Source organism: Oncorhynchus gorbuscha, linkage group LG01 (genome assembly GCF_021184085.1).
Source record: "Oncorhynchus gorbuscha isolate QuinsamMale2020 ecotype Even-year linkage group LG01, OgorEven_v1.0, whole genome shotgun sequence".
In the NCBI taxonomy this organism is placed as follows: domain Eukaryota; kingdom Metazoa; phylum Chordata; class Actinopteri; order Salmoniformes; family Salmonidae; genus Oncorhynchus; species Oncorhynchus gorbuscha.
Genome location: NC_060173.1, coordinates 15411010 through 15437189, shown reverse-complemented (window position 1 = coordinate 15437189; position 26180 = coordinate 15411010). Strand labels below are relative to the sequence as shown.

Below are 26180 nucleotides of genomic sequence, written 5' to 3'. Positions count from 1 at the left end.
GGCAAGATGTTCATTGTGTTTCCATCCATGTTCCTCTCAGCCTCAGGGTCTGCAGATAAGACCCTGATGATTTGGAATCTGAACCCTAAGGCCAGGGCGTTCCGTTTTTTTGGACACAAAGATGTCATCACAGGGGTCCAGTTCTCCCCTGCAGGAGATCTGGTCGTCTCTGCATCCCAGGACAAGACTGTACGGCTGTGGACGCCCAGCATGTGAGTGGAGAGAGAAGCACCTGATATCCCGGGGATCGAACTCACTATCCTGGTGTTGCAAGAGCCATGTTCTACCAACTGAGCAACAGAGGACCACACCCACACCTGGCTTTAGAGGCCACTTTCATGCAGTCTCTGACAGTTGACATTAAGATCGCAACAACCTTTAGCTAGTACCTAGACTACCCAACTTCATTGACATTTGAACAACCTGAGATATTGTATTCTGTAGCTAGTGCCTACCTAACTTTAATGTCTCCTCGCACAGCATTGAACATTACCTACTAGATTCACCTTAGTGCATTGCTTTTAAATGTTTGTTACCCATATTTCTCTCTGAGCACTTCTCTTTCTTTCTTGTGTGTTCTTCAGTAAAGGAGAGTCGATGGTGTTCAAAGCCCACACGGCTACAGTACGCAGTGTCAGCTTTTCTCACGACGGCCAGAGGCTAGTGACTGCGTCAGACGACAAGTCTGTCAAGGTGTGGAGTGTCCACAGACAACGTTTTGTCTACTCACTCAACCAGCACACCAACTGGGTCCGCTGCGCCAGGTACTGAACCAACAACTGTCTATGTGTTTGTTTTTGGTTTACACAATAAAGTAGGGCTATAACGATTCATCGATATGCATCGGTCTGCGGGACCCCATACTGACCTAAATGTAGCATTTATTGGTCAGAAAATCGACTCAAACGTTATGAATTTTCGGTTCACTGAAGTGTTTTAGCAGCCTCTCTGTGTTTAGTGGTGGCTGTTTAACAGTCTGATGGCCTGGAGATAGTTGTTTTTCAGTCTCTTTGTCCCAGCTTTGATGCACCTGTACTGACCTCGCCTTTTCGATTGTAGCGGGGTGAACAGGCAGTGGCTCGGGTGGTTGTTGTCCTTGATGATCTGTTTGTCCTTCCTGTGACATCAGGTGCGATAGGTGTCCTAGAGGGCAGGTAGTTTGCCCCCGGTGATGCGTTGTGCAGACTGCACCACCCTCTGGAGAACCCTGCGTTTATGGGCGGTGCAGTTACCATACCAGGCGGTGATGCAGCCTGACAGGATGCTCTCAATTGTGCATCTGTGAAGGTTTGAGGGTTTTTGATGACAAGCCAAATTTCTTCATTCTCCTGAGGTTGAAGAGGCGCTTCTGTGCCTTCTTCACTACATTGTCTGTGTGGGTACACTGTCTGTGTGGTTGGATCATTTCAGATTGTCTGTGAGGTGTAAGCTGAGGAACTTAACTTTACATCATCTACGCTGCTTTCCCGTCGATGTGGATGGGGGGGGGGTGCTCCCTCTGCTGTTTCCTGAAGTCCACGATAATCTCCTTTGTTCTGTTGATGTTGAGTGAGAGACAAAAAGCAAACATTGCTCCCCCCCTCCACTAACTTTTAATGGGGTGGTTTGCTGCCCAGTTTCCTTTATGGCTCAGCTTAGGTGCCTACATACACCATATACATGAATATAATATATACACACACACACACACACACAGGTGAGCTTGGTCATCTGCATCGATTTGTTCCTCAAACTGAAACGTATGGTATCGGAGCCCAATGTGTGTATGTAACTTTGTAAGTGATGCGGCCACACTGGGATTTGAACCCTGCAGTCCCTGCAGTCCCTAAAGGGGGAAACAGATTGGACATTTTCCATATTCCAAAAATGTTGCTCACCAAATGTTTGCTGCAGTGGGACAACAGAGAACCATGAGAACTAGTCATGATACTCAGTCATGGTACTAAAAGTGCTGAAAACATATTGGTTCTTTTATTTAAGAAGATGGTGAACAAGCTATGAAGGACAAATACTGCGAGTTTTGGTGCAGGTGCAGCCATCTAGCGCAAAATTAATATTGCAATATTGTCAAACTATATGATATACCCTCAAATAATATCCCGAAATGTAACTGATTCGATATAATTTTTTCTCCTCCATCACAACTGATGGAGATTGTTGGTCTGTCTGTGCTATAACTGTTTTGTCATTCAGGTTTTCTCCTGACGGCCGTCTAATTGCCTCCTGTGGTGATGACCGCACAGTGCGACTGTGGGACACCTCCACCAAACAGTGCATCAACTGCTTTACAGAGTATGGAGGGTAAGAAATATACTTATTTTATATATTTGAAGGCTATACTAAACCTCTCATTGTTTTATTTGGCATTTGTAATAAAATAAAGTCCGTTTTTATATTGATGTAACATGACTGTCTGTCGGGGGAGGGGAGTCTAACCACTCAAGGGTTTTCTACATGACCACTTGGTGGTGGTGTTGTATTGCATTTTATATTTGGAACCACCTAACATGGTTGACACCTTTGATAAGTAGTAGCCTATTACCCTCTGCCTTCCTAGATCAGCAACATTTGTAGACTTCAACACCAGTGGCACCTGCATAGCATCCTCAGGAGCAGACAACACGTTGAAGATCTGGGACATACGGACAAACAAACTGCTCCAGCATTACCAAGGTAACAAGCTTTTAAAAGGCTTAAGAATTCTACTGAATGACAGCCTGGTTGCCCAACATTTTTCTATTTTAGAGTGTACTTTACTAGAAACACACCTGGCAACCAATCTTCCTGTATTAGAGAGGCCAGGTTCAATGTCTGCACACACAAAACTCTGTTTTTGGTATCAGTCCACAGTTCAGGGATCAATTGCTTTTCCTTCCACCCGTCTGGAAACTATATGATCAGTGGCTCCAGTGACAGCACAGTGAAGATCCTGGACCTGCTGGAGGGACGCCTCATCTACACCCTCCACGGACACAAGGTAAGGCTTAGGCCACACTTAGGACCACGCTAAGGCTGTTCTTTATGCTACAGTATGTGGACAGACCCATCTGAAAAGAGCAAGATGGACCGTACACTGTTTATGCTCCCAATTCACCTCTTTAGTCACTATGTTTTGATCCGAAATGGATCTTCATCAGGTCAAACGGACTGCGTGCTCACATCCCCAAATATACGCTTTTGACCTCACATGACCATTACGCACATGACCATTACGCACATGACGCATGGTGGGTGTGGAAACAATGCAATTCACTTTTGCACATAGTCAATCTATAATTAATCACACAGGTACATATGGTCATAAGGGGCCAAGTTTACACCAAGGCAACCGTTTAAAAAATATATATATTTTTTTTAGATTACTCTGGAAGCTCGATACCAGTGTACTGCTCTCAGAGAGCTGATATTGTGATGAGCCTCCATTATTATCCACAGGCTTTCTCTTATTAAGAGTCCTGATTTAGAGGTTGACCGATTAATTGGAATGGCCAATGAATTAGGGCCGATTTCAAGTTTTCATAACAATCGGTAATCTGCATTTTTGGACACCGATCATGGCCGATTGCACTCCACGAGGAGACAGGCAGGCTGACTACCTGTTATGCGAGTGCAGCAAGGAGCCAAGGTAAGGTGCTAGCTAGCATTAAACGTATCTTATAAAAAACAATCTGTCTTAACATAATCACTAGTTAACTACACATGGTTGATGATATTACTAGTTTATCTAGCTTGCCCTGCGTTGCATATAATTGATGCTGTGCCTGTTAATTTATCATTGAATTACAGCCTACTTCGCAAAACGGGTGATTTAACAAGCGCATTTGCGAAAATAGCACTGTCGTTGCACCAATGTGTACCTAACCATAAACATCCATGCCATTCTTAAAATCAATACACAAGTATATATTTTTAAACCTGCATATTTAGTTAATATTGCCTTCTTACTTGAATTTCTTTTAACTGGGGAAATTGTCACTTCTTTTGCGTTCTATGCAACAGAGTCAGGGTATATGCAGCAGTTTGGGCCGCCTGGCTCGTTGCGAACTCTGTGAAGACCATTTCTTCCTAACAAAGACAGCCAACTTCGCCAAACGGGATGATTTAACAAAAGCGCATTTGCAAAAAAAGCACAATCTTTGCACGAATATACCTAACCATAAACATCAATGCCTTTCTTAAAATCAATACACAGAAGTATATATCTTTAAACCTGCATATTTAGTTAAAAGAAATTCATGTTAGCAGGTGATATTAAACTAGGGAAATTGTGTCTCTTCTCTTGCATTCTGTGCAACAGAGTCAGGGTATATGCAACAGTTTGGGCTGCCTGTCTCGTTGCGAACTAATTTGCCCAAATTTTACATAATTTTGACATAACATTGAAGGTTGTGCAATGTAACCGCAATATTTAGACTTAGGGATGCCACCCGTTAGATAAAATACGGAATGGTTCTGTATTTCACTGAAAGAAAAAACATTTTATTTTCGAAATTATAGTTTCCGGATTTGAACATATTAATCACCTAAGGCTTGTATTTCTGTGTGTTATTATAATGAAGTCTATGATTTGATCGGTAGTCTGACTGAGCGGTGGTAGGCAGCAGCTCGTAAGCATTCATTCAAACAGAACTTTACTGGGTTAGACAGCAGCTCTTCGCTGTGCTTCGAGCATTGCGCTGTTTATGACTTCAAGCATATCATCTCCTGAGATTAGGCTGGTGTAGCCGACGTGTTCCTGGTTCGAGCCCAGGTAGGAGCGAGGAGAGGGACGGAAGCTATACTGTTACACTGGCAATACTAAAGTGCCTATAAGAACATCCAATAGTGAAAGGTATAAAGGTATATGAAATACAAATGGTATAGAGAGAAAGTCCTATAATTACGACAACCTGAAACTTCTTACCTGGGAATATTGAAGACTCATGTTTAAAGGAACCACCAGCTTTCATATGTTCTCATGTTCTGAGCAAGGAACTTAAACGGTAGCTGTTTTACATGGCACATATTGCACTTTTACTTTCTTCTCCAACAGTTTGTTTTTGCATTATTTAAACCAAATTGAACATGTTTCATTATTTTTTTGAGACTAAATAGATTTTATTGATGTATTATATTATATTAAAATAAATTGTTCATTCAGTATTGTTGTAATTGTCATTATTACAAAACTGTCATTATTACAAAACATTTTTTATATATATATTCAATGTTCAATTTGGTCAGTAAAGCAGTGAATTGTTTCCTCACCCACCGTGTGTGTAATGGTCATGTGAGGTGGGCTGTGAGCACTCGACCTGACAAAGATCCGCTTTGGAAATGTAGTCAGTAAAGCAGTGAATTGGGAGCGTATACGGTGTGCAAGTCTTCCTGTTATTTACTGGCATTCTTTATTAGCCCAGAACCTGGGGACGTGCGTATGATCACAAACGTTTCTATAGACGTACCCATCTGAACTATAGAAATAGAATTGCTAGATTATTATTATTAAATACAATTCTATGATCTGAACATCTGAAGCAAGGAGCTGTCATGGTCTCTAGTCTTATCTTATGTTGTAGTGTCTGTGATTTGAAGTGTTTTAGTTGTTTTGACTCCTAGGGTCCTGTCCTGGCTGTGGCCTTCTCCAGGGGAGGAGACTTCTTTGCCTCAGGGGGTTGTGATGCTCAGGTGGGTGGACTGTGTTCATGGTATGAAGGGAAGCAGATAGCTCAGTAGGGAACACCAGCAAAATAGTTTTCTGCATAATCTAAATCTGATCAGTCGTCTTATTGGAAAAATGCAGGTACTAGATCTCTGTATACTCAGGACAGACTATCATATTCTCCCATCGTCTGGGTTAGGGGAAGGTTTGGCTGGGGTAGGCTGTCATTGTAAATAAGAATTTGTTCATAACTAATTTAGTTAAATAAAAAAATCTACTTATTTGCAATGATGAGCTGGTTTCCTGCCCTAATGGCTCACATCTATCAACATTTACAGTTGTCATTTAGCAGAGCCATTTACAGGAACAATCAGGGTTAAGTTCCTTGCTCAAGGGCACATCGGCAGATTTGTTTTACCTAGTCTGCTTGGGGATTAGAAAACCAGCGACATTTCGCTCTTAACCGCGAGTCTACCTACCACCCCCAGGTTTTAATGTGGAAGACCAACTTTGATTCTTTTGACTACCGTGAGGTCCTGAGCAGACACAGCCAGCGGGTCAGCCCCGACCCCCCTCCTCACCTGACAGACATCTACCCTCGAGGACCACACCTCCACTCCGCCCAGTCTGGGGCTATAGAGGTCAGAGGGCAACACAGACATAACAACACATGGATAAACACAATCATCTTCTCACTGACTTCACATTTGATTCAGACATGTCAAATTCATATTCCAATAAATGCATCCATAATGCATTGTATACAGGTGGTGTTTGTATTCCAAATGCTTCACACTGTTGTGACCATAGATCAGTCCCATGGTGGCAGACACCCAGACCACTGCCCCGGCTGTCATAGAGGTGGGCCAGACCCTCTACACAGCCACTACGGTAAGAACCCTTCTACCCACCAGCACGATCTCCCTCACAGTCAGATGTCCGTTTCATCTGGCTATAACTGAGTCATCTTCAGTAGGCATGAAACAAAAGGAACCGCTCCAAAACTGTATGAAACAGGGTATTTTCCAATAAGAAACTGTTTACATTTTCCTTTACTGTGTGCCCTAATGAACAAGTCCTTGGATTGTGTGTGTGTGGGTGGGGGGTGTGTGTGCGTGTGGGGGGGCGGGGGGGGGGTGCGGGTGCGTGGGGGGTGCGCGCGCTGTCTCAGGTTCCCAGGTAGACTTCATGATGTGTAACATGTATAGTCCACCAGGTGGGGATACAGACCAGTGTTTAATTGTGTCATTGGTGACAACAGCATTATCAACACCTTCTCTGTGTGTGTGCTCTCCATTGCAGTGCCCTGACCCACAATGCACTCAAAGGAGTTCACGATACCAGCGAGCTGTTTTAGGTTGACAAACAGAGCAGCACTGTACTGTAGGCAGCTTGGGCTTCTCTGTGGTTGTTGAAGAGTAATATAGTTTATTCATTAATTCATGAGTTTGTTCATGTGTTCATTCATGCCAGATTGGCCTAAATGGGTGTGCTGTGGACAGACAGTTTAACATGGCATTGTTTGTAGCATCTTTGTAGATGGTGTGTTGAGTTAATGTTATCACAGTACATGATGTGGGAACAACATGCCTACTGAATATGCAGATCCCATTCATCCATGTAGGCAGCAAAGAGCTTCTCTGTACCTCCCCCGTCTCTGCACTGTGAGTACTGCCTTTGGCTTAAAAAGTACGGTCTGGCTGCATGTACTATACTCCTTTTCCTGTCTCTCTCGCACTGTCGCTCGCACTGTCGCTCGCACTGTCGCACTGTCGCTCGCACTGTCGCTCGCACTGTCGCACTGTCGCTCGCACTGTCGCTCGCACTGTCGCTCGCACTGTCGCTCGCACTGTCGCTCGCACTGTCGCTCTGTCGCACTGTCGCTCGCACTGTTGCTCTGTCTGTCTGTCGCTCGCTCGCACTGTTGCTCTGTCTGTCTGTCGCTCGCTCGCTCGCACTGTTGCTCTGTCTGTCTGTCGCTCGCTCTGTCGCTCTGTCTGTCTGTCGCTCTGTCTGTCTGTTGCTCGCACTGTCGCTCTGTCTGTCTGTCGCTCGCACTGTCGCTCTGTCTGTCTGTCGCTCGCACTGTCGCTCTGTCTGTCTGTCGCTCGCACTGTCGCTCTGTCTGTCTGTTGCTCGCACTGTCGCTCTGTCTGTCTGTCGCACTGTCGCTCTGTCTGTCTGTCGCTCGCACTGTCGCTCTGTCTGTCTGTCGCTCGCACTGTCTGTCTGTCTGTCGCTCTGTCTGTCGCTCGCACTGTCTGTCGCTCGCACTGTCTGTCGCTCGCACTGTCTGTCGCTCGCACTGTCTGTCGCTCGCTCTGTCTGTCGCTCGCACTGTCTGTCGCTCGCACTGTCTGTCGCTCGCACTGTCTGTCGCTCGCACTGTCTGTCGCTCGCACTGTCTGTCGCTCGCACTGTCTGTCTGTCTGTCGCTCGCGCTGTCTCTGTCTGTCTGTCGCTCGCACTGTCTGTCTCTGTCTGTCTGTCGCTCGCACTGTCTGTCTCTGTCTGTCTGCACTGTCTGTCGCCGCTGTCTGTCTCTGTCTGTCTGTCGCTCGCACTGTCTGTCGCTGCTCTGTCTGTCGTCGCACTGTCTGTCTCTGTCTGTCTGTCGCTCGCACTGTCTGTCGCTCGCACTGTCTGTCTCTGTCTGTCTGTCGCTCGCGTCTGTCTCTGTCTGTCTGTCGCTCGCACTGTCTCTGTCTGTCTGTCACTGTCTGTCGCTCTGTCTGTCTGTCGCTCGTCTGTCTGTCGTCTGTCTGTCTGTCTGTCTGTCGCTCGCTCTGTCTGTCGCTCGCTCTGTCTGTCGCTCGCTCTGTCTCTGTCTGTCTGTCGCTCGCGCTGTCTCTGTCTGTCTGTCGCTCGCGCTGTCTGTCGCTCGCGCTGTCTCTGTCTGTCTGTCGCTCGCGCTGTCTCTGTCTGTCTGTCGCTCGCGCTGTCTCTGTCTGTCTGTCGCTCGCGCTTCTGTGTCTGTCTGTCTGTCTGTCGCTCGCTCTGTCTCTGTCTGTCTGTCGCTCGCGCTGTCTCTGTCTGTCTGTCGCTCGCGCTGTCTCTGTCTGTCTGTCGCTCGCGCTGTCTCTGTCTGTCTGTCGCTCGCGCTGTCTCTGTCTGTCTGTCGCTCGCGCTGTCTCTGTCTGTCTGTCGCTCGCGCTGTCTCTCTGTCTGTCGCTCGCTGTCTGTGTCTGCTGTCGTCGCTGCTGTCTGTCGCTCGCGCTGTCTCTGTCTGTCTGTCGCTCGCGCTGTCTCTGTCTGTCTGTCGCTCGCGCTGTCTCTGTCTGTCTGTCGCTCGCGCTGTCTCTGTCTGTCTGTCGCTCGCGCTGTCTCTGTCTGTCGCTCGCGCTGTCTCTGTCTGTCTGTCGCTCGCGCTGTCTCTGTCTGTCTGTCGCTCGCGCTGTCTCTGTCGCTCGCGCTGTCTCTGTCGCTCGCGCTGTCTCTGTCGCTCGCGCTGTCTCTGTCGCTCGCGCTGTCTCTGTCGCTCGCGCTGTCTCTGTCGCTCGCGCTGTCTCTGTCTGTCGCTCGCGCTGTCTCTGTCTGTCGCTCGCGCTCTGTCTGTCGCTCGCGCTCTGTCTGTCGCTCGCGCTGTGTCTGTCGCTCGCTCTGTCTGTCGCTCGCGCTCTGTCTGTCGCTCGCGCTCTGTCTGTCGCTCGCGCTCTGTCTGTCGCTCGCGCTCTGTCTGTCGCTCGCGCTCTGTCTGTCGCTCGCGCTCTGTCTGTCGCTCGCGCTCTGTCTGTCGCTCGCGCTCTGTCTGTCGCTCGCTCTGTCTGTCGCTCGCGCTCTGTCTGTCTGTCGCTCGCGCTCTGTCTGTCGCTCGCGCTCTGTCTGTCTGTCGCTCGCGCTCTGTCTGTCTGTCGCTCGCGCTCTGTCTGTCTGTCGCTCGCGCTCTGTCTGTCTGTCGCTCGCGCTCTGTCTGTCTGTCGCTCGCGCTCTGTCTGTCTGTCGCTCGCGCTCTGTCTGTCTGTCTGTCTGTCTGTCGCTCGCTCGCTCGCGCTCTGTCTGTCTGTCTGTCTGTCTGTCGCTCGCTCGCTCGCGCTCTGTCTGTCTGTCTGTCTGTCGCTCGCTCGCTCGCGCTCTGTCTGTCTGTCTGTCGCTCGCTCGCGCTCTGTCTGTCTGTCTGTCGCTCGCTCGCGCTCTGTCTGTCTGTCTGTCGCTCGCTCGCTCGCGCTCTGTCTGTCTGTCTGTCGCTCGCTCGCTCGCGCTCTGTCTGTCTGTCTGTCGCTCGCTCGCGCTCTGTCTGTCTGTCGCTCGCTCGCTCGCGCTCTGTCTGTCGCTCGCGCTCTGTCTGTCGCTCGCGCTCTGTCTGTCTGTCGCTCGCGCTCTGTCTGTCTGTCGCTCGCGCGCTCGCGCTCTGTCTGTCTGTCTGTCTGTCGCTCGCTCGCTCGCGCTCTGTCTGTCTGTCTGTCTGTCGCTCGCTCGCTCGCGCTCTGTCTGTCTGTCTGTCGCTCGCTCGCTCGCGCTCTGTCTGTCTGTCGCTCGCTCGCGCTCTGTCTGTCTGTCTGCGCGCTCGCTCGCGCTCTGTCTGTCTGTCTGTCGCTCGCTCGCTCGCGCTCTGTCTGTCTGTCTGTCGCTCGCTCGCGCTCTGTCTGTCTGTCGCTCGCTCGCTCTGTCTGTCTGTCGCTCGCTCGCTCGCGCTCTGTCTGTCTGTCTGTCGCTCGCTCGCGCTCTGTCTGTCTGTCTGTCTGTCGCTCGCTCGCTCGCGCTCTGTCTGTCGCTCGCTCGCTCGCGCTCTGTCTGTCGCTCGCTCGCTCGCGCTCTGTCTGTCTGTCTGTCGCTCGCACTCGCACTCTCTCGCTCGCACTCGCACTCTCTCGCTCGCACTCGCACTCTCTCGCTCGCACTCGCACTCTCTCGCTCGCACTCGCACTCTCTCGCTCGCACTCGCTCTCTCGCTCGCACTCGCTCTCTCGCTCGCACTCGCTCTCTCGCTCGCACTCGCTCTCTCGCTCGCACTCGCTCTCTCGCTCGCACTCGCTCTCTCGCTCGCACTCGCTCTCTCGCTCGCACTCGCTCTCTCGCTCGCACTCGCTCTCTCGCTCGCACTCGCTCTCTCGCTCGCACTCGCTCTCTCGCTCGCACTCGCTCTCTCGCTCGCACTCGCTCTCTCGCTCGCACTCGCTCTCTCGCCTCTCGCTCGCACTCGCTCTCTCGCTCGCACTCGCTCTCTCGCCTCTCGCTCTCTCGCTCTCGCTCGCACTCGCTCTCTCGCTCGCACTCGCTCTCTCGCTCGCACTCGCACTCTCTCGCTCGCACTCGCTCTCGCTCTCTCGCTCGCACTCTCTCGCTCTCTCGCTCTCTCGCTCGCACTCGCTCTCTCGCTCGCACTCGCTCTCTCGCTCGCACTCGCTCTCTCGCTCGCACTCGCTCTCTCGCTCGCACTCGCTCTCTCGCTCGCACTCGCTCTCTCGCTCGCACTCGCTCTCTCGCTCGCACTCGCTCTCTCGCTCGCACTCGCTCTCTCGCTCGCACTCGCTCTCTCGCTCGCACTCGCTCTCTCGCTCGCACTCGCTCTCTCGCTCGCACTCGCTCTCTCGCTCGCACTCGCTCTCTCGCTCGCACTCTCTCGCTCGCACTCTCTCGCTCGCTCGCACTCTGTCGCTCGCTCGCACTCTGTCGCTCGCTCGCACTCTGTCGCTCGCTCGCACTCTGTCGCTCGCTCGCACTCTGTCGCTCGCTCGCACTCTCTCTGTCTGTCGCTCGCTCGCACTCTCTCTGTCTGTCGCTCGCTCGCACTCTCTCTGTCTGTCGCTCGCTCTGTCTGTTGCTCAATTTCTGTAAATTGATGTGGCTCTGCAAAATCACTGCATGTTTTGGAACTACTGAATATAACACGCCAATGTAAAATGAGATTTTTGGATATAAATATGCACTTTATCGAACAAAACATGTATTGTGTAACATAAAATCCTATGAGTGTCATCTGATGAAGATCATCAAAGTTTAGTGATTAATTGTATCTATATTTCTGCTTTTTGTGACTCCTCTCTTTGGCTGGAAAAATGGCTGTGACTTCTGTGACTTGGTGGTGACCTAACATAATTGTTTGTGCTTTCGCTGTAAAGCCTTTTTGAAATCGAACACTATGGCTGGATTAACGAGAATTTTATCTTTAAAATGGTGTAAAATACTTGAGGAATTTTAATGATGAGATTTGTTTTGAATTTGGTGCCCTGCACTTTCACTGACTGTTGACGGGGTGGGACGCTACCATCCCGAATATCCCAGAGAGGATAAATGGAAGAAGTTTGGACCCACCAAGACTCTGGCCAGGCAGCCAGCTCTAGGAAAACAGAGCAATCAGGGGAGAAGGGCCTTGGTGAGGGAGGTGACTAAGAACCCGACCGTCACTTGGACAGAGCTCCATAGATCCTCTGTGGAGATGGGAGACCCTTCCAGAAGGACAAACATCTCTGCAGTACTCCACCAATCAGGCCTTTATGGTAGAGGCAAGATGGAAGCCACTCCTCAGTAAAAGGCACATGACAGCCTACTTGGAGTTTTCCAAAAGGCACCTAAAGGACTCTGACCATGCGAAACTAGATTCTCAGGTCTGATGAAACCAAGACTTGACTCTTTGGCGTGAATGCCAAGCGTCATGTCTGGAGAAAACCTTGCACCATCCCTTCGGTGACGCATGGTGGTGACAGCATCTGGATGTGGGGATGTATTTCAGCAGCACGGACTCTGAGACTAGTCAGGATCGAGGGAAAGATGAACGGCGCAAAGTACAGATCCTTGATGAAAACCTGCTCCAGAGCGCTCAGATTGAGGGGGAAAAAAACAAGTTTATGTACAGTTGAAGTCAGAAGTTTACATACACTTAGGTTGGAGTCATTAAAACTCGTTTTTCAACCACTTCACAAAATTCTTGTTAACAAACTATAGTGTTGGTTAGGACATCTACTTTGTGCATGACACAAGTAATTTTTCCAACAATTCTTTACAGACAGATGATTTCACTTAGAATTCACTGTATCACAATTCCATTGGGTCAGAAGTTTAATACACTAAATTACCTGTGCCATTAAACAGCTTGGAAAATTACAGAAAAGGATGTCATAGCTTTAGAAGCTTCTGATAGGCTAATTGACATAATTTGAGTCAATTGTAGATGTACCTGTGGATGCATCTTTAGGCCTACCTTCAAACTCAGTGCCTCTTTCCTTGACATTATATAGTCTGGATTTGAACCAGGGTTTTTGCTGTGCCACCCGGAAGGTGTGTGTGTGTGTGTGTGTGTGTGTGTGTGTGTGTGTGTGTGTGTGTGTGTGTGTGTGTGTGTGTGTGTGTGTGTGTGTGTGTGTGTGTGTGTGTGTGTGTGTGTGTGTGTGTGTTGGGGATGACTCAAAGGCAAATGGTGCGTTCATGTTTTTTTCACTGCTCTGCTGTGTCCCTCGCCTGCCTGTCTGTCATCTCACTCCGCCTCCTCTCTGGGTTTGTGGCTGAGACAAAGGGAGTGTACCTTGAGTGTCAACTGAAATTGCATTCAATTGAAATCACATCAACTGAACTACATGAAGTAGGCAGGCGTGAAATTAGTCCAGAGCAAATGGCAATATGATGTAATACAATTTTTTTTCTTTTGTCATGCTACCGTGTAAAGAAGAATCTGCCAGCACCAAAGCTTCCGTCCTGTGCAGTAGGAACAGGAAATACAGGATATTGGATGGCCCAGAGGTGTGGATACCAGATTTAAGTGCTGTGGATAGAAAAGCATGAGTGACCAGACATGATGGAAGTGGCTTCAGATAGACACACACACAGTCCCCAGGGGAGCAAGGTTCACTTTCCACCAGGAGAGGACAGCTCGCAGAGAAATACACTGAGGGATGTGTACCAAACTACTATAGGCCCTAAAAAATAATCTGTATTACGATATATTTGCCTCAATTATCATGCCATTGGTGTGCACCAGTTTACTTTTTGTGTTAACCTGAACTACCACTACTGCTTTCAATGTTTTAGCTGTCAATTATCTTGTTCCAATGGCCCATATTGTCCAAGCTCTATCTTAGAGACTTCCTCCTAACCGCCTGGGAGTGAACACTGTCTTGTCTTTGGCTATGCCGGATTAAGTGATATGACATGCTATTCTATAAAATTATTTCACCGTAATTAATATCACCGGATTGAGCTAATCATGTAAATGTAATTAACTAGAGAGGCGGGGCACCACAAAATAATATTTATAGAGCCATTATCTTCCGAGTAAACTCTTAAAGACCTAGTAATATTTTACATCAATAGCAGTCAATATTAATCCTCATCTTATTTTGGTCTCAAGTTATAAATTCTTGGTTATCCGCACGAACCCTGGCTAACAAGTTGAATCAGCAATACAAAATTGGGTTTAATTATTTATTTACTAAATACCTAACTAATCACACAGAGTTACACAAGTAAATCATAACTTGATTACAAATGACGTCGTAAAGGAAAACATCCCTAGCGGGCGGAACAGATATGACAGCTTGTTGCATAAAAGAAAAGGGGCTGGGTTTGAGTGAAAGAGCAGGAAGACTGAGGAACAAAGGGAAGAAGCTGTGCTATCGTAAATACAGTATCTTATGCATTCTAAATTACCGGCCATTTCTGACCTGTGCTTCGGTAGGTTGGTGGTAGATGGAAGGCCGTGTTGCCCAACCGAGTCCTTTGAAGAATGTCTCTGGTTGTCAATTGAACACGTTGTAGTAACGTCGTTGGGTGATAGATGGGATACTCGTTCTGTTCCTTCCTAACCCTCGTTTGCAGCTGCTGTTGCTAACTCAACGGCTAGGAGGTATCACTTCTGTAGTGAATAAGAGTTCAAAGTTCATACCATTCGCAACCAAAGCTCACGCTGATGTTGGCTTCGTTCTGTAGTTATTATCTGAACCATTCTGACATAGGACCGTCGTCCTCGGAAGAGGTTATATTGTTGTCAAGGGCTTATAAAGGAAGGGAGAGGAGCACATGTTTTATAGCCCATGTCCCTCCACAGGGGCGGGCCACTGATTTGAGCAGAGCCCTGTCTTTTGAAAACCCAAATCTCACATTTTAGAAGCTAAAATCACATTTCATCCCATCACGAATAATTTCATATTCAAACATTTAAATCGAACTACAATTCCATGTGAATCCGATAAACTCTACAGTGGAAAGTCTACACATCAGAGTTATGTCATCTTATCATTGATGAGAATGTCTGATGACAAACGAACTGCCATCATATTCATTACGCACCACCGCATATGTTCCATTGGTCGGATTACCAGAATATAGTTAATTTCCCCCCACCTTCTGATGTTCCCAGAATCTCTGTTAACCAAGGGTTTTGCAAATGTAACTTCAGTAGGGTAGAGAGAGGGGGAAGAGATATTTATGGTTGTCTTAAACCTACCCCCCAGGCCAACGTCATGACAACACTATGCTTAAAATAAATATTCTGGGTATGTTCTATGCACTTAGACTTCTGATGTTCCAACATGAACATGATTTCTCTCAATGAATGCCCTGTCTTTTCAGGTCCTGTGAAGATATTGATCGAATGAACCATCTCTCCTCTGAGTAACACAAATGCCTGCATATCGACAACATTGTCCTTTTTGCTGTTCTGTGATGTACTTATTGTGGAGGTGGTGTTCCTGTAACTGAGGTTTACGCAACATTTCCCAACTAGTCAATCATCTGGTGATGGAGGGGACAAAATGGAAAACGTCACAAGACACTGTATACGTCTGGTATTCCTCTATCGGCCCTCTCTCTCCAAGCAGCCCACACTGCAGTCGCTGTGGCGTTGGCATCATGTCAGTGGCCAAACATGATCTCATTCATCAAAGATGCAGGCTGGGCAAGCCTGATCACTAATTTAGTAGGATTTTCTGTCTCTCCTTCCCTCCCTCACTCAGTCTCTCTCTTCCTCATTTCCCCCTTATGCAGTGAGCACTCACTCAGAGGAAGCAGGCAGGCTGTTGCTTGAGGGCTGTGCTGCTGCCTTGGAATACCCAATGCTGGGCCGCTTATGAGGCAGGATTAGGTGGCTGCACATCGATTGACAAGGCCGGCATTTTCTGAACTAAACTAACCAAGACCCATCTCCAACAACACAGAAAAACTCAAATAATTCTGCCCAAATACAATGACAATTTCCCTCAACCAGTGGCGTATGGGCTTTTTTTTAGGTGAGTGCTGATGGCGCCCTATGATAAGCAGTGCCCACTTTGTCAAAGGCAGCGGCGCAAAATATTTATCTCTTTCGATTCCAAGCCCGCCTCTCTGGGGTACTTTTGGAGATATGAATCGCTGAGGCACTCCAACATTTAGTCAGAAAAATAATCTAAGGTAAATCATGTAGCAGAATATGATATAGTAGAAAGAGTATGTGGCCTTTTCTGTAGTCTACAGGCTGGAGATAAAATCTATGACAATATAATGAGATACTTTTTACATAACTTCTCAGGTCAAATAGCCTAAATGGTCGCCCAATCAAATAAAAAATCCACCGAGATGTTAACAAACACTATATATACAAAAGCATGTGGACACCCCTTCAAATGAGTGGATTTGGCAATTTTAGTCATACTAGTGTATAAAATCGAGCACACAGCCATGCGGCCTTCATAGACAAATATTTTTAGTAGAATGGCCTTCGTGAAGATCTCCGTGACTTTCAATGTGTCACTGTCATAGGTTGCCACCTTTCTAACAAGTTAGTTTGTCAAATTTCTGCCCTGCTAGAGCTCTCCTGGTCATCTGTAAGTGCTGTTATTGTGAAGTGGAAACGTCTAGGAGCAACAACTGCTCAGAGAACAGGACCACTGAGTGCTACAGCGAGTAGCGTGTACAAATGGTCTGTTCTTGGTTGCAATACTAACTACCGAGTTCCAAACTGCATTTGGAAGCAATGTCGGTACAATAACTTTGTCGGGAGTGTCATGAAATGGGTTTCTATGGCCGAGCATCGGCTGGAGTGGTGTAAAGCTCACCACCATTGGACTCTGGAGCAGTGGAAACGAGTTCCCTGGAGTGATGAATCACGCTTCACAATCTGGCAGGCCAACGGACAAATCTGGGTTTGGCGTATGCCAGGAGAATGCTACTTGCCCGAATGCATAGTGCCAACTGTGAAGTTTAGTGGAGAAACAATGGTCTGGGGCGGTTTTTCCTGAGAGCATGGCCCTTAGTTCCTGTGAAGGTACATCTTAACGCTACAACACAATGACTTTCTGGACAAATCTGTATTTCCAACTTTGTGGCAACAGTTTAGGGAAGGCCCTTTCCTGTTTCAGAATGACAATGCTCCTGTGCACAAAGTGAGGTCCATGCAGAAATGGTTTGTCGATCGGTGTGGAAGAACTTGACTGACTTCCACCCCATCGAACACCTTTGGGATGAATTAGAATGCAGACTGTGAGCCAGGCCTAAACGCCCAACATCAGTGCTTGACCTCACTAATGCTCTTGTGGCTGAATGGAAGCAAATCCCTGCAGCAATGTTCCAACATCTAGTGGAAAGCCTTCCCAGAAGAGTGGAGGCTGTTATAGCAACAAAGGGGGACCAACCCCATATTAATGTCCATGATTTTGGAATGATATGTTTGATGAGCAGGTGTCCATATACTCTTGGTCATGTAGTGTATCCTAAAAACAGGACCGATCGAAGTAAAATGCTCCCGAGTGCGCAGCGGTCTAAGGCACAGCATCTCAGTGCTTGATGCGTCACTACAGACACCCTTTTTAAATCAAGGCTGTATCACAACCGGCTGTGATTTGGAGTCCCATAGGGCGGCGCACAATTGGCCCAGCACCGTCCAGGTTTGGCCGGTGTAGGCAGTCACTGTAAATAAGAATTTGTTATTAACTGACTTGCCTAGTTAAATAAAATAAATACATGACATGGTCAATCAGTCCCCTCACAACTGCTGTCCCGGAGTTTCATCCCGTGGGCTAAATTGTCATGATCAGTGGTTTCAAGTTTGTATCTATTTTTTTTCAAGCTGATCATAGCGAAGAAGAGAATGGTACTTATACATTTCCCGATGTTTAAACACGTTGCAAATAGGCTCAGGTTAACTCATCTTAATACATTTGGGTTGCTGATATTGAGTTGAAATTGATTAGCCACAAGAATCGGGATTAATAAAGCCAATTCAATGGCTTGTTTTAAAAATGTTGGGCCTACCACATGGATGGGCATACATACCTAAGCTTACATTTCAGGCAACACTGTAGGCCAGGGATGGGCAACTCCAGTACACTGGGGACGGATTGGTGGCACACTTTTGCCCCTAGCTCAGCTAACACAGCAGAAACCAATAATCTACTAATCATGATCTTTAGTTTTTATAATGCAATTAGTTTCACCAGCTGTGTTGACTTGGGATGGGGAAAAAGTGTTACACCACTCCATCCTCCAAGGACTGGAGTTGCCCATCCCTGCTGTAGTCAATAACATGCTGACCAGACCGGACACGTTGCGTGCGCGAGCGTCGCAAAATACATCCAGACATCCATGTTGGTCAATTATTGCACCCACACTGCTCTCATGCGCCAACGAGCTTCTGCGACTCCAAGGTCTAAAATATAACTCCTTTCTATTTCTGACGCAGATCGTGCTGAAAGTCCTGCCTCTCCCATCTCCTCATTGGTTTATAGAAGCAGGTACCCATGTTCCTTCTCCTCATTGGTTATAACCACATGGGTGATTGAAAGAAACTTTGTTGCCGGTTGTCCTGGTAATACTATGGAAGTTAGATGCCAATCACCATATAAGTTCAAAGATGAAAAAGCCTGGAAGGAGGAGAGATGACTAGAAATGATTTGGTTGGCTGTTTTATGTGTGGATTAGTTGTCGGAGTAGAGGTCCTTGTGCATTCCAGGTCAAATAACAACTCAATGTTTATATCCCAGGACAAATTAGCTAGCAACAGTCAGCTAGCTAAATAGGACAAATTAGCTAGCAAGTGCAAGCTAACTAGCTAAATTGCCATACATGTTTAATGCTTTTTGTCCTGTCCCCAAATGAATGTCATTGGTTCAGAGTTTGTTTTGATATTTTAACCTACGTGTCATGATCGCATTTGGCGTAGTTAGACAAATTTATGCACGCTGGCTCACTCACGCAGCCGGTTTGGGTTCCGTGTAACTCTGTAAGCACGGACCGACGCTGATGCCTTTTGGTCCTGTCTAGCTAGACGTTGGTTTTTGGTCTATATCCGGACCAAATCTTAAATCATAGACGTTTGTTTCAGGTTTTGTTCCGGTCTGGACCAGCCTTGATTTGGCCCAAACATAGATGTCTAAATAGTGGTTAGTCCTTTAAAAGTTTCAGTGTACTACGGCGCAGCTTGCATGATGCCACAGAAGTTCTATGGCACGTTATTTAAGTGTGAACCACTGGTTCCATTTTATGCTAGTTAGTGCTAGTTTGACCACCAGTGGGCATCTTTGAGAAGCATTTGATTGCTTTCAATAGTGGCTGTACTAGAGAATGCAGGCACGTGGGAGACCGGGGTTTAATTGTCTCAGAGCAGCGCGAAACTGTGCTAAAATAATTGCAGGTTTTGCTTAATCCTATTGCTTCTAACTTCATTATGCTCTTTAAATAAGACCACCACTTTTAACAGCACATTACTCAACACTAGTGAGACTCATGACGCCGACAGTATATAAATTATGATTGACTCTCCTCCAATAATTCCATATAGAGGATTCTAAATTAAAACCAAAAGCCGCCTCATGGGTCTCCCGGTGGCGGCCGGCACGGGTATCTGTAGCAACGCATTTTACATTGACTTAAACAGCTACACCACTGGGGAGGCCCCACCCACAAAGTTCAAAATACAGAGATGCATTGGGGAGAACAAGTATTTTATACACTGCAGATTTTGCAGGTTTTCCTACTTACAAAGCATGTAGAGGTCTAATTTTTATCATAGGTATACTTCGACTGTGAGAGACTGAATCTAAAACAAAAATCCAGAAAATCACATTGTATGATTTTTAAGTAATTAATTTGCATTTTATTGCATGACATAAGTATTTGATACATCAGAAAACCAGAACTTAATATTTGGTACAGAAACCTTTGTTTGCAATTACAGAGATCATACGTTTCCTGTAGTTCTTGACTAGGTTTGCACACACTGCAGCAGGGATTTTGGCCCACTCCTCCATACAGACCTTCTCCAGATCCTTCAGGTTTCGGGGCTGTCGCTGGGCAATACGAACTTTCAGCTCCCTCCAAAGATTTTCTAGACCCAGCCACGACCCATCTTCAATGCTCTTACTGAGGGAAGGAGGTTGTTGGCCAAGATCTCGCGATACATGGCCCCATCCATCCTCCCCTCAATACGGTGCAGTCGTCCTGTCCCCAAAGAAGCATCCCCAAAGAATGATGTTTCCACCTCCATGATTCACGGTTGGGATAGTGTTCTTGGGGTTTTGTACTCATCCCTCTTCTTCCTCCAAACATGGCTAGTGGATTTTAGACCAAAAAGCTCTATTTTTGTCTCATCAGACTACATGACATCCCATTCCTCCTCTGTGTCATCCAGATGGTCATTGGCAAACTTTAGACGAGCCTGGACATGCGCTGGCTTGAGCAGGGGGACCTTGTGTGCGCTGCAGGATTTTAATCCATGACGGCGTAGTGTGTTACTAATGGTTTTCTTTGAGACTGTGGTCCCAGCTCTCTTCAGGTCATTGACCAGGTCCTGCTGTGTAGTTCTGGGCTGATCCCTCACCTTCCTCATGATCATTGATTCCCACGGGGTGAGATCTTGCATGGAGCCCCAGACTGAGGGTGATTGACCGTCATCTTGAACTTCTTCCATTTTCTAATAATTGCGCCAACAGTTGTTGCCTTCTCTCCAAGCTGCTTGCCTATTGTCCTGTAGCCCATCACAGCCTTGTGCAGGTCTACAATTTTTCCCTGATGTCCTTACACAGCTCTCTGGTCTTGGCCATTGTGGAGAGGTTGGAGTCTGTTTGATTGAGTGTGTGGACAGGTGTCTTTTATACAGGTAATGATTTCAAACAGGTGCAGTTAATACAGGTAATGAGTAGGGAACAGGAGGGCTTCTCAACCTCTTACAGCTCCCCCCCTACTTTGTGCAATTTCCGCCTGAAGACATACCCAAATCTAATAGCCTGTAGCTCAGGCACAGAACCAAGGATATGCATATTATTGGTACCATTTGAAAGAACACTCTGAAGTTTGTGTACATGTGAATTGAATGTAGGAGAATCTAACACACTAGATCTGGTTTAGATAAAACAATGAAAAAAAACATACGGTTTTTATTTTTGTATCATCTTTAAAATGAACAAGATAAAACAAACATTCAGATAGGATGATGGGGACAATTTCAGTGAAAAATATAAGAGGGCAACAGTACTTGTGCAAAGTTTCAGAATGATAACTTCCAACATGACATTTATCATGAAGTCACCCAGGTGTCCCACACAATTAGCCCAAATGTACCCAAGTGGCCAAATTGGTGAAGGTATACATTTTGAAACATAACTATTTACAAAATACCAAAATGGTATTCTAACACACCCCCCACAAAATAAAATTGAGGATAAAAAAAAAAAAAAAAATAGATTAAAAAATGTATGAAAAATAAATAAATATATATATTTACAACATAACATGGGTAACCATTTACACACTTTCAATATTTGGAAGATCCTCAGTCCTCTATCAAATCAATTTATATAGCCCCAGCCTAAAACCCCAAACAGCAAGCAATGCAGGTGTAGAAGCACGGTGGCTAGGAAAAACTCCCAAGCAAGGCCAAAACCTAGGAAGAAACCTAGAGAGGAACCAGGCTATGTGGGGTGGCCAGTCCTCTTCTGGCTGTGCCAGGTGGAGATCACAGTGGTTGTAGAGGGTACAACAGGACAGCACCTCAAGAGTAAAAATGAACAGTTTAGGGTTCCACAGCCGCAGGCAGAACAGTTAACTGGAACAGCGGCATGGCCAGGTGGACTGGGGACAGCAAGGAGTCATCATGCCAGGTAGTCCTGACGCATGGTCCTAGGGCTCAGGTCCTCCGAGAGAGAGAAAGAGAGAATTAGAGAGAACATACTTAAATTCACACAGGACACCGGATAGGACTCCCATTCGTAGTCAGTGTCACTGTGAAAGAAAATGTTCAGTTAGAATAGTTTCATATATGAGCCCAGTATCAACAGGTATAATAAACAGATATATATTGAGAGTTGAAGGTTTAATATATTAGGTTATATATTTAATTATATTATTATTATTACCTGCTAGATCTACTGTCTCTTTCATATTATGAAATTTACTGTCTTTATTATATTACAACAGACCAGCTGTATCTACTGACTCCATTTCACTTTGGCCATTGATGTGGTCCTGCCCTCTCCTCAACAGCCTCAAATAGGCTATTTCATGTGGGTTGGGGTGGGGCGGCAGACACACACATCTCACATTTTATGACATTAAATGTTTATATATTGCTTCTAAAATAAAATAAAAATCACAAATGATATTTTATATTATTAATTTCAAACAAGGGCATTAGCATGATAAGAACTTACCAGTCCAAAACGATGTCCTCTCCCGTTAAAAAAATATTCCTCCACAATCGCTAAATGAAGCGTCCTACAACAATCTGTCTCACCTTCCCAATCAATTTATTCTAAGTTTGTGTGTACATCTGTATATCTAGACTTGACTTAGTCGCCATAATGATTGATGTATAAACAGCTGAATCTGCGCGTTCACCAAACAATGCAAAGCGTAATATGTGTTTCTCATTCCGGTATGAAAATTCAATAGCGCATGACTCTCTTTACGCTGGAGCTTACTACATGGGTTGGTCTTGCAACACATAAACATGGCGTATTGCTGTTTAGCTCAGCTCATTGGCTATCTACCCAGCTAGATTTCAAGACGATCAGTGGTCATTGGGTTGAAAGACAATCAACGAAACAGCGAGCAAATCATTGGTGCACAATGATGTCATTACTTGTTGTCTTCAAATCGGTTTATTTCAGTCAATACATCCCGTGAAATGGCCCATCAGGTTTGATTGTGTTACAAACCAGTTGATTGCGGTGAAACCAAACATGACTGGAAAAGTCACGTTCTGTGTGGGTCATTTACCTGGAATGTGTCGTCTCAAATGGAATGAGACGGAATTCACTACACAAGCGGTTCACAAAATGTTTCGTGTTAGGCTATAAAAACTGATTTTATCAAACAAAAGATCATTCATTGTGTAACAATCAGCATTGGAATTGCAAACGGACGAAGATCGTCAAAGGGAAACTATTTATTTTAATGCAGTTTGATTATGTTACCCTTGTGCTGGTTAAAATAGTTGTTTTTTATGGGGCTCTATGCTCAGATAATCGCATCGTGTTCTTTCGCAGTAAATCCTTTTTTGAATCTGACAGCGCAGTTGGTTTAGCAAGATTCTAGGCTTTCGATACATGTGAGACACATGTATTTTCATGAATGTTTTTAACATGACTATTTATGTTGCGAAATTGTGGGATTTCAGCCCGCTAGCGGGTTCCGTGCGCAGAGGTTAAAGTGTTGCCAGTGTGGGGGTCCACCCCCCTCCCGCTTCCTCCTCTTCCCTTCCCCATGGGCTAGGTCCGTCTTCTGTGCGTGGCTCTGCGGCCCATCCCGTGCCCCCTGCCCTCGTGCCTTGAACGCTTTCAGTGGATAAAACTGGAGAACTGCAATGCAATCCCATTGTATACCACTCAGGAGCCATGAACAATATGAAAAATGTATATTGTCCTGCTAATTACAGGGTTAATAATATATCTGTTAGAATATCCAACAAGCTTTTATGTCATTCTAAATTAATAATAATAATAATTGCTTTGTTTTCAAATCACTTAAAATGAGCGAGGAAAAAGGCCATTCTGAACATTTTTTATTTTATTTTCTTACCTTTATTTAACCAGGCAAGTCAGTTAAGAACATATTCTTATTTTCAATGATGGCCTGGGAACCAACTGCCTGTTCAGGGGCAGATTTGTACCTTGTCAGCTCGGGGGTTTGAACTCGCAACCTTCCGGTTACTAGTCCAACGCTCTAACCACTAGGCTACGCTGCTGCCCCATGGGGTGAGACATTGTTACTAATTTGTAAATAAAGCCAGTTTGTTATTCTCTCCCTGTTTTTAGAGGGAGAGAAACCAGAAGTCTACAGTCATCTCATGGGTCTCCCAGTCGAGGATGGGCACTGGTATTGAACCAGCATCTGTAGCTTCACAGCTTGCACTGCTAATGCAGCATCTTAGACTGTTGCATCACTCAGGCACTGTACAGCATGCCCAGTTGGGAGTGGCCTACAGTACTACAGTAAGACCAAAATAAAATGGTTAAAAACCTTAGTGTAAACAACAGTTTTAGTAAGTAATATTGAAGTCATACACAATTATTTTCTATTTAGGTTTATGTCACCCATTCATTGTCAGAGACGCAGTAGGACCCAAAAGCATAATCAGTGCTTTAACTGTCCTTGCGCTGGTCTGGAGAAAGTGGTGACGCAGGGTATCGTACTAAACCACAAGTTACCTCTAAATCCTGCAGCATAAATTCAGAACTTTTAGTGGAGCAACCACTGTAAATTACATTTTCATCTTTCATCCAGAAATGAAAATGAACCTGATTTCAAAGACATCTTTTCACCTTTCATTCAGAATCTAAATTTAATTTAACTTCAACATCTGGAAAAATACGTATTTTATTTAAAAAATTAATGTCATTTTGTTTACTGGGACTATTCTTTGATGGGCCGCATTTTTTTTTGTCTCACCTAGGACTGCAGAACGGCTGTCTTTAAACTAGGCTTTTCTTCCCCCTCCTTAGCCAATTGCTTGCAGCCAAACTTGCTTTTCCTTTAAGGTTAAAGTAAAGCCAAGTGTCTCTCTCTCTCTCGTGTGCTTTGGCTATGTCTCACTAATCAGAATTTGCTTCTCAACCTTCCTTTGCCTTCTGATCATTGAAGGGTCTCTACAGATGTGTTTTAACTGTACTGTACGAGTATATCGTTAAAAAAAAGAAAGATCTGTCACACTGCTTTAAAAAAATCCTAAAAAATTTGCATAGCATCAGCTATTACCTCAGCTACACAAGGCTCTGCCTCCCTCCCTCCCTCCCGCTCTCTTTCTCTCTGCTGCTCTCTCAAGGGTACATGCTGTGTCCGGAGGGGCCTCTGCTGAAATGCGCTGACAGTAAGTCGACACAGGAGGGCTAAATATAGCCCCACAGGTCTATTAAAGGTATTCTGTCGGCTGGGGACCTCGAAGGCCAATGAGGCACTCTTTGTTTTTCCTCTCCCTCTTGTCTTTTTTTACTGATTTTTATCTCTCGCTACCTTGGTTAGAAGATGAGAATAGAACTGGTGTCAGTCAGGACAGGCGTTGTAATTTTGATGATGGTACAGATATTGATTGTAATGTAATCTTACGTAGAATGTATGCACACATGACTGTAAGTCGCTTTGGATAAAAGCGTCTGCTAAATGGCATTTATTATTATTATTAATCTGCTCACTGAAGTAGTGGAGCTATTCCTCATGGTTATTGGTTGCTGTCTGAAGTACTGGCTGAAACCTCTTCTCCTTTTCATTCCTTCTCCATCTCTTTTTCTAATGATGTGTATAGGAGGATACGCAGGCCATCGAGCTAGTAGTAGTTCATGACCTTAATAATAAAATTCCCTGTAAAGCACCACAGTTTGTACAGTACATCTGTGTATTTCTGAGACCTCGTTAGTCTATTTGTGAATCATGTTTCTGTACAGTAGCTGTGTGAGGGGTTCCATAGCACCTCCTTATAGCTGGCATCCATAAATATCACCAGGCCACAACACTGTGACCCCTCCTCAAAACGGAAGCACCCCGCAGTTCACCAGCCGTGCGGTTTTACATGGCACTGCTTTATCTTTTCCCTGGTACATGGCTGTTGACCCTAAACCATTTTTAAACACTAATCAACAGCTTGGGCCGTCACAATACCAAAATATCACAATACTTAGGTGCCGATATGCAATGTATTGTGACGCTCACGTTTCTATATGTATTGTGAATGAATAGTGTGATTTGAGGTTCAATCAGGTTGCTCACCATATGTCTGGTGCAGAGTGACAACAGAGAACCATGAGTTTTAATCAGTCATGGACATAAAAGTGCTGAAAACAAATTGTGTCCCTATTTAAAAAGATGGGGAACACGCAATGAAGGGAAATGCTGGAGTTTTGGTGCAGGTACAGTGAACAAGCATGTCAAAACGAAACGATATATCGTCAAAAATAATATCCCAATATGTAACTATTGATTCTGTATATTTTTTCATCACCAGCCATGTCTCAGTGTGATATGTCTCAGTGTGATATGTCTCAGTGTGATATGTATCTATTTTACTTCTCTGTGAACATCAGTTAGGCTGCCTCTGCTGTGCTACTTGTGATTAGCCAGTGTGGAGGCAGAGGGAAGGGGAGAGGACGTAGCCTGGTGAACTGTGTGGGTAGATCAAAAGTAGAACTCTGCCATTGGCTTGAAGTGGGTT

General features: G+C 45.7%; 1 protein-coding gene across 2 annotated transcripts in view; it reads left to right on the top strand.

Annotated features, from left to right (window-relative positions):
• poc1b (POC1 centriolar protein B) overlaps positions 1–26180 on the top strand; it is a 71725-nt gene that overhangs the window by 1156 nt on the left and 44389 nt on the right. Inside the window, exons 3-11 of one of the 2 annotated variants that reach the window (XM_046345589.1) lie at positions 41–212; positions 585–764; positions 2194–2301; positions 2558–2673; positions 2844–2977; positions 5599–5667; positions 6130–6282; positions 6452–6532; positions 6944–7393. In XM_046345589.1, the coding sequence (XP_046201545.1) occupies positions 41–212; positions 585–764; positions 2194–2301; positions 2558–2673; positions 2844–2977; positions 5599–5667; positions 6130–6282; positions 6452–6532; positions 6944–7003 (1073 nt within the window). In that variant the 3' untranslated portion in view covers positions 7004–7393. Of the gene's footprint in view, positions 1–40; positions 213–584; positions 765–2193; positions 2302–2557; positions 2674–2843; positions 2978–5598; positions 5668–6129; positions 6283–6451; positions 6533–6943; positions 7394–26180 lie in introns of those variants that run through there. The other variant, XM_046345582.1, reaches the window with a different exon arrangement.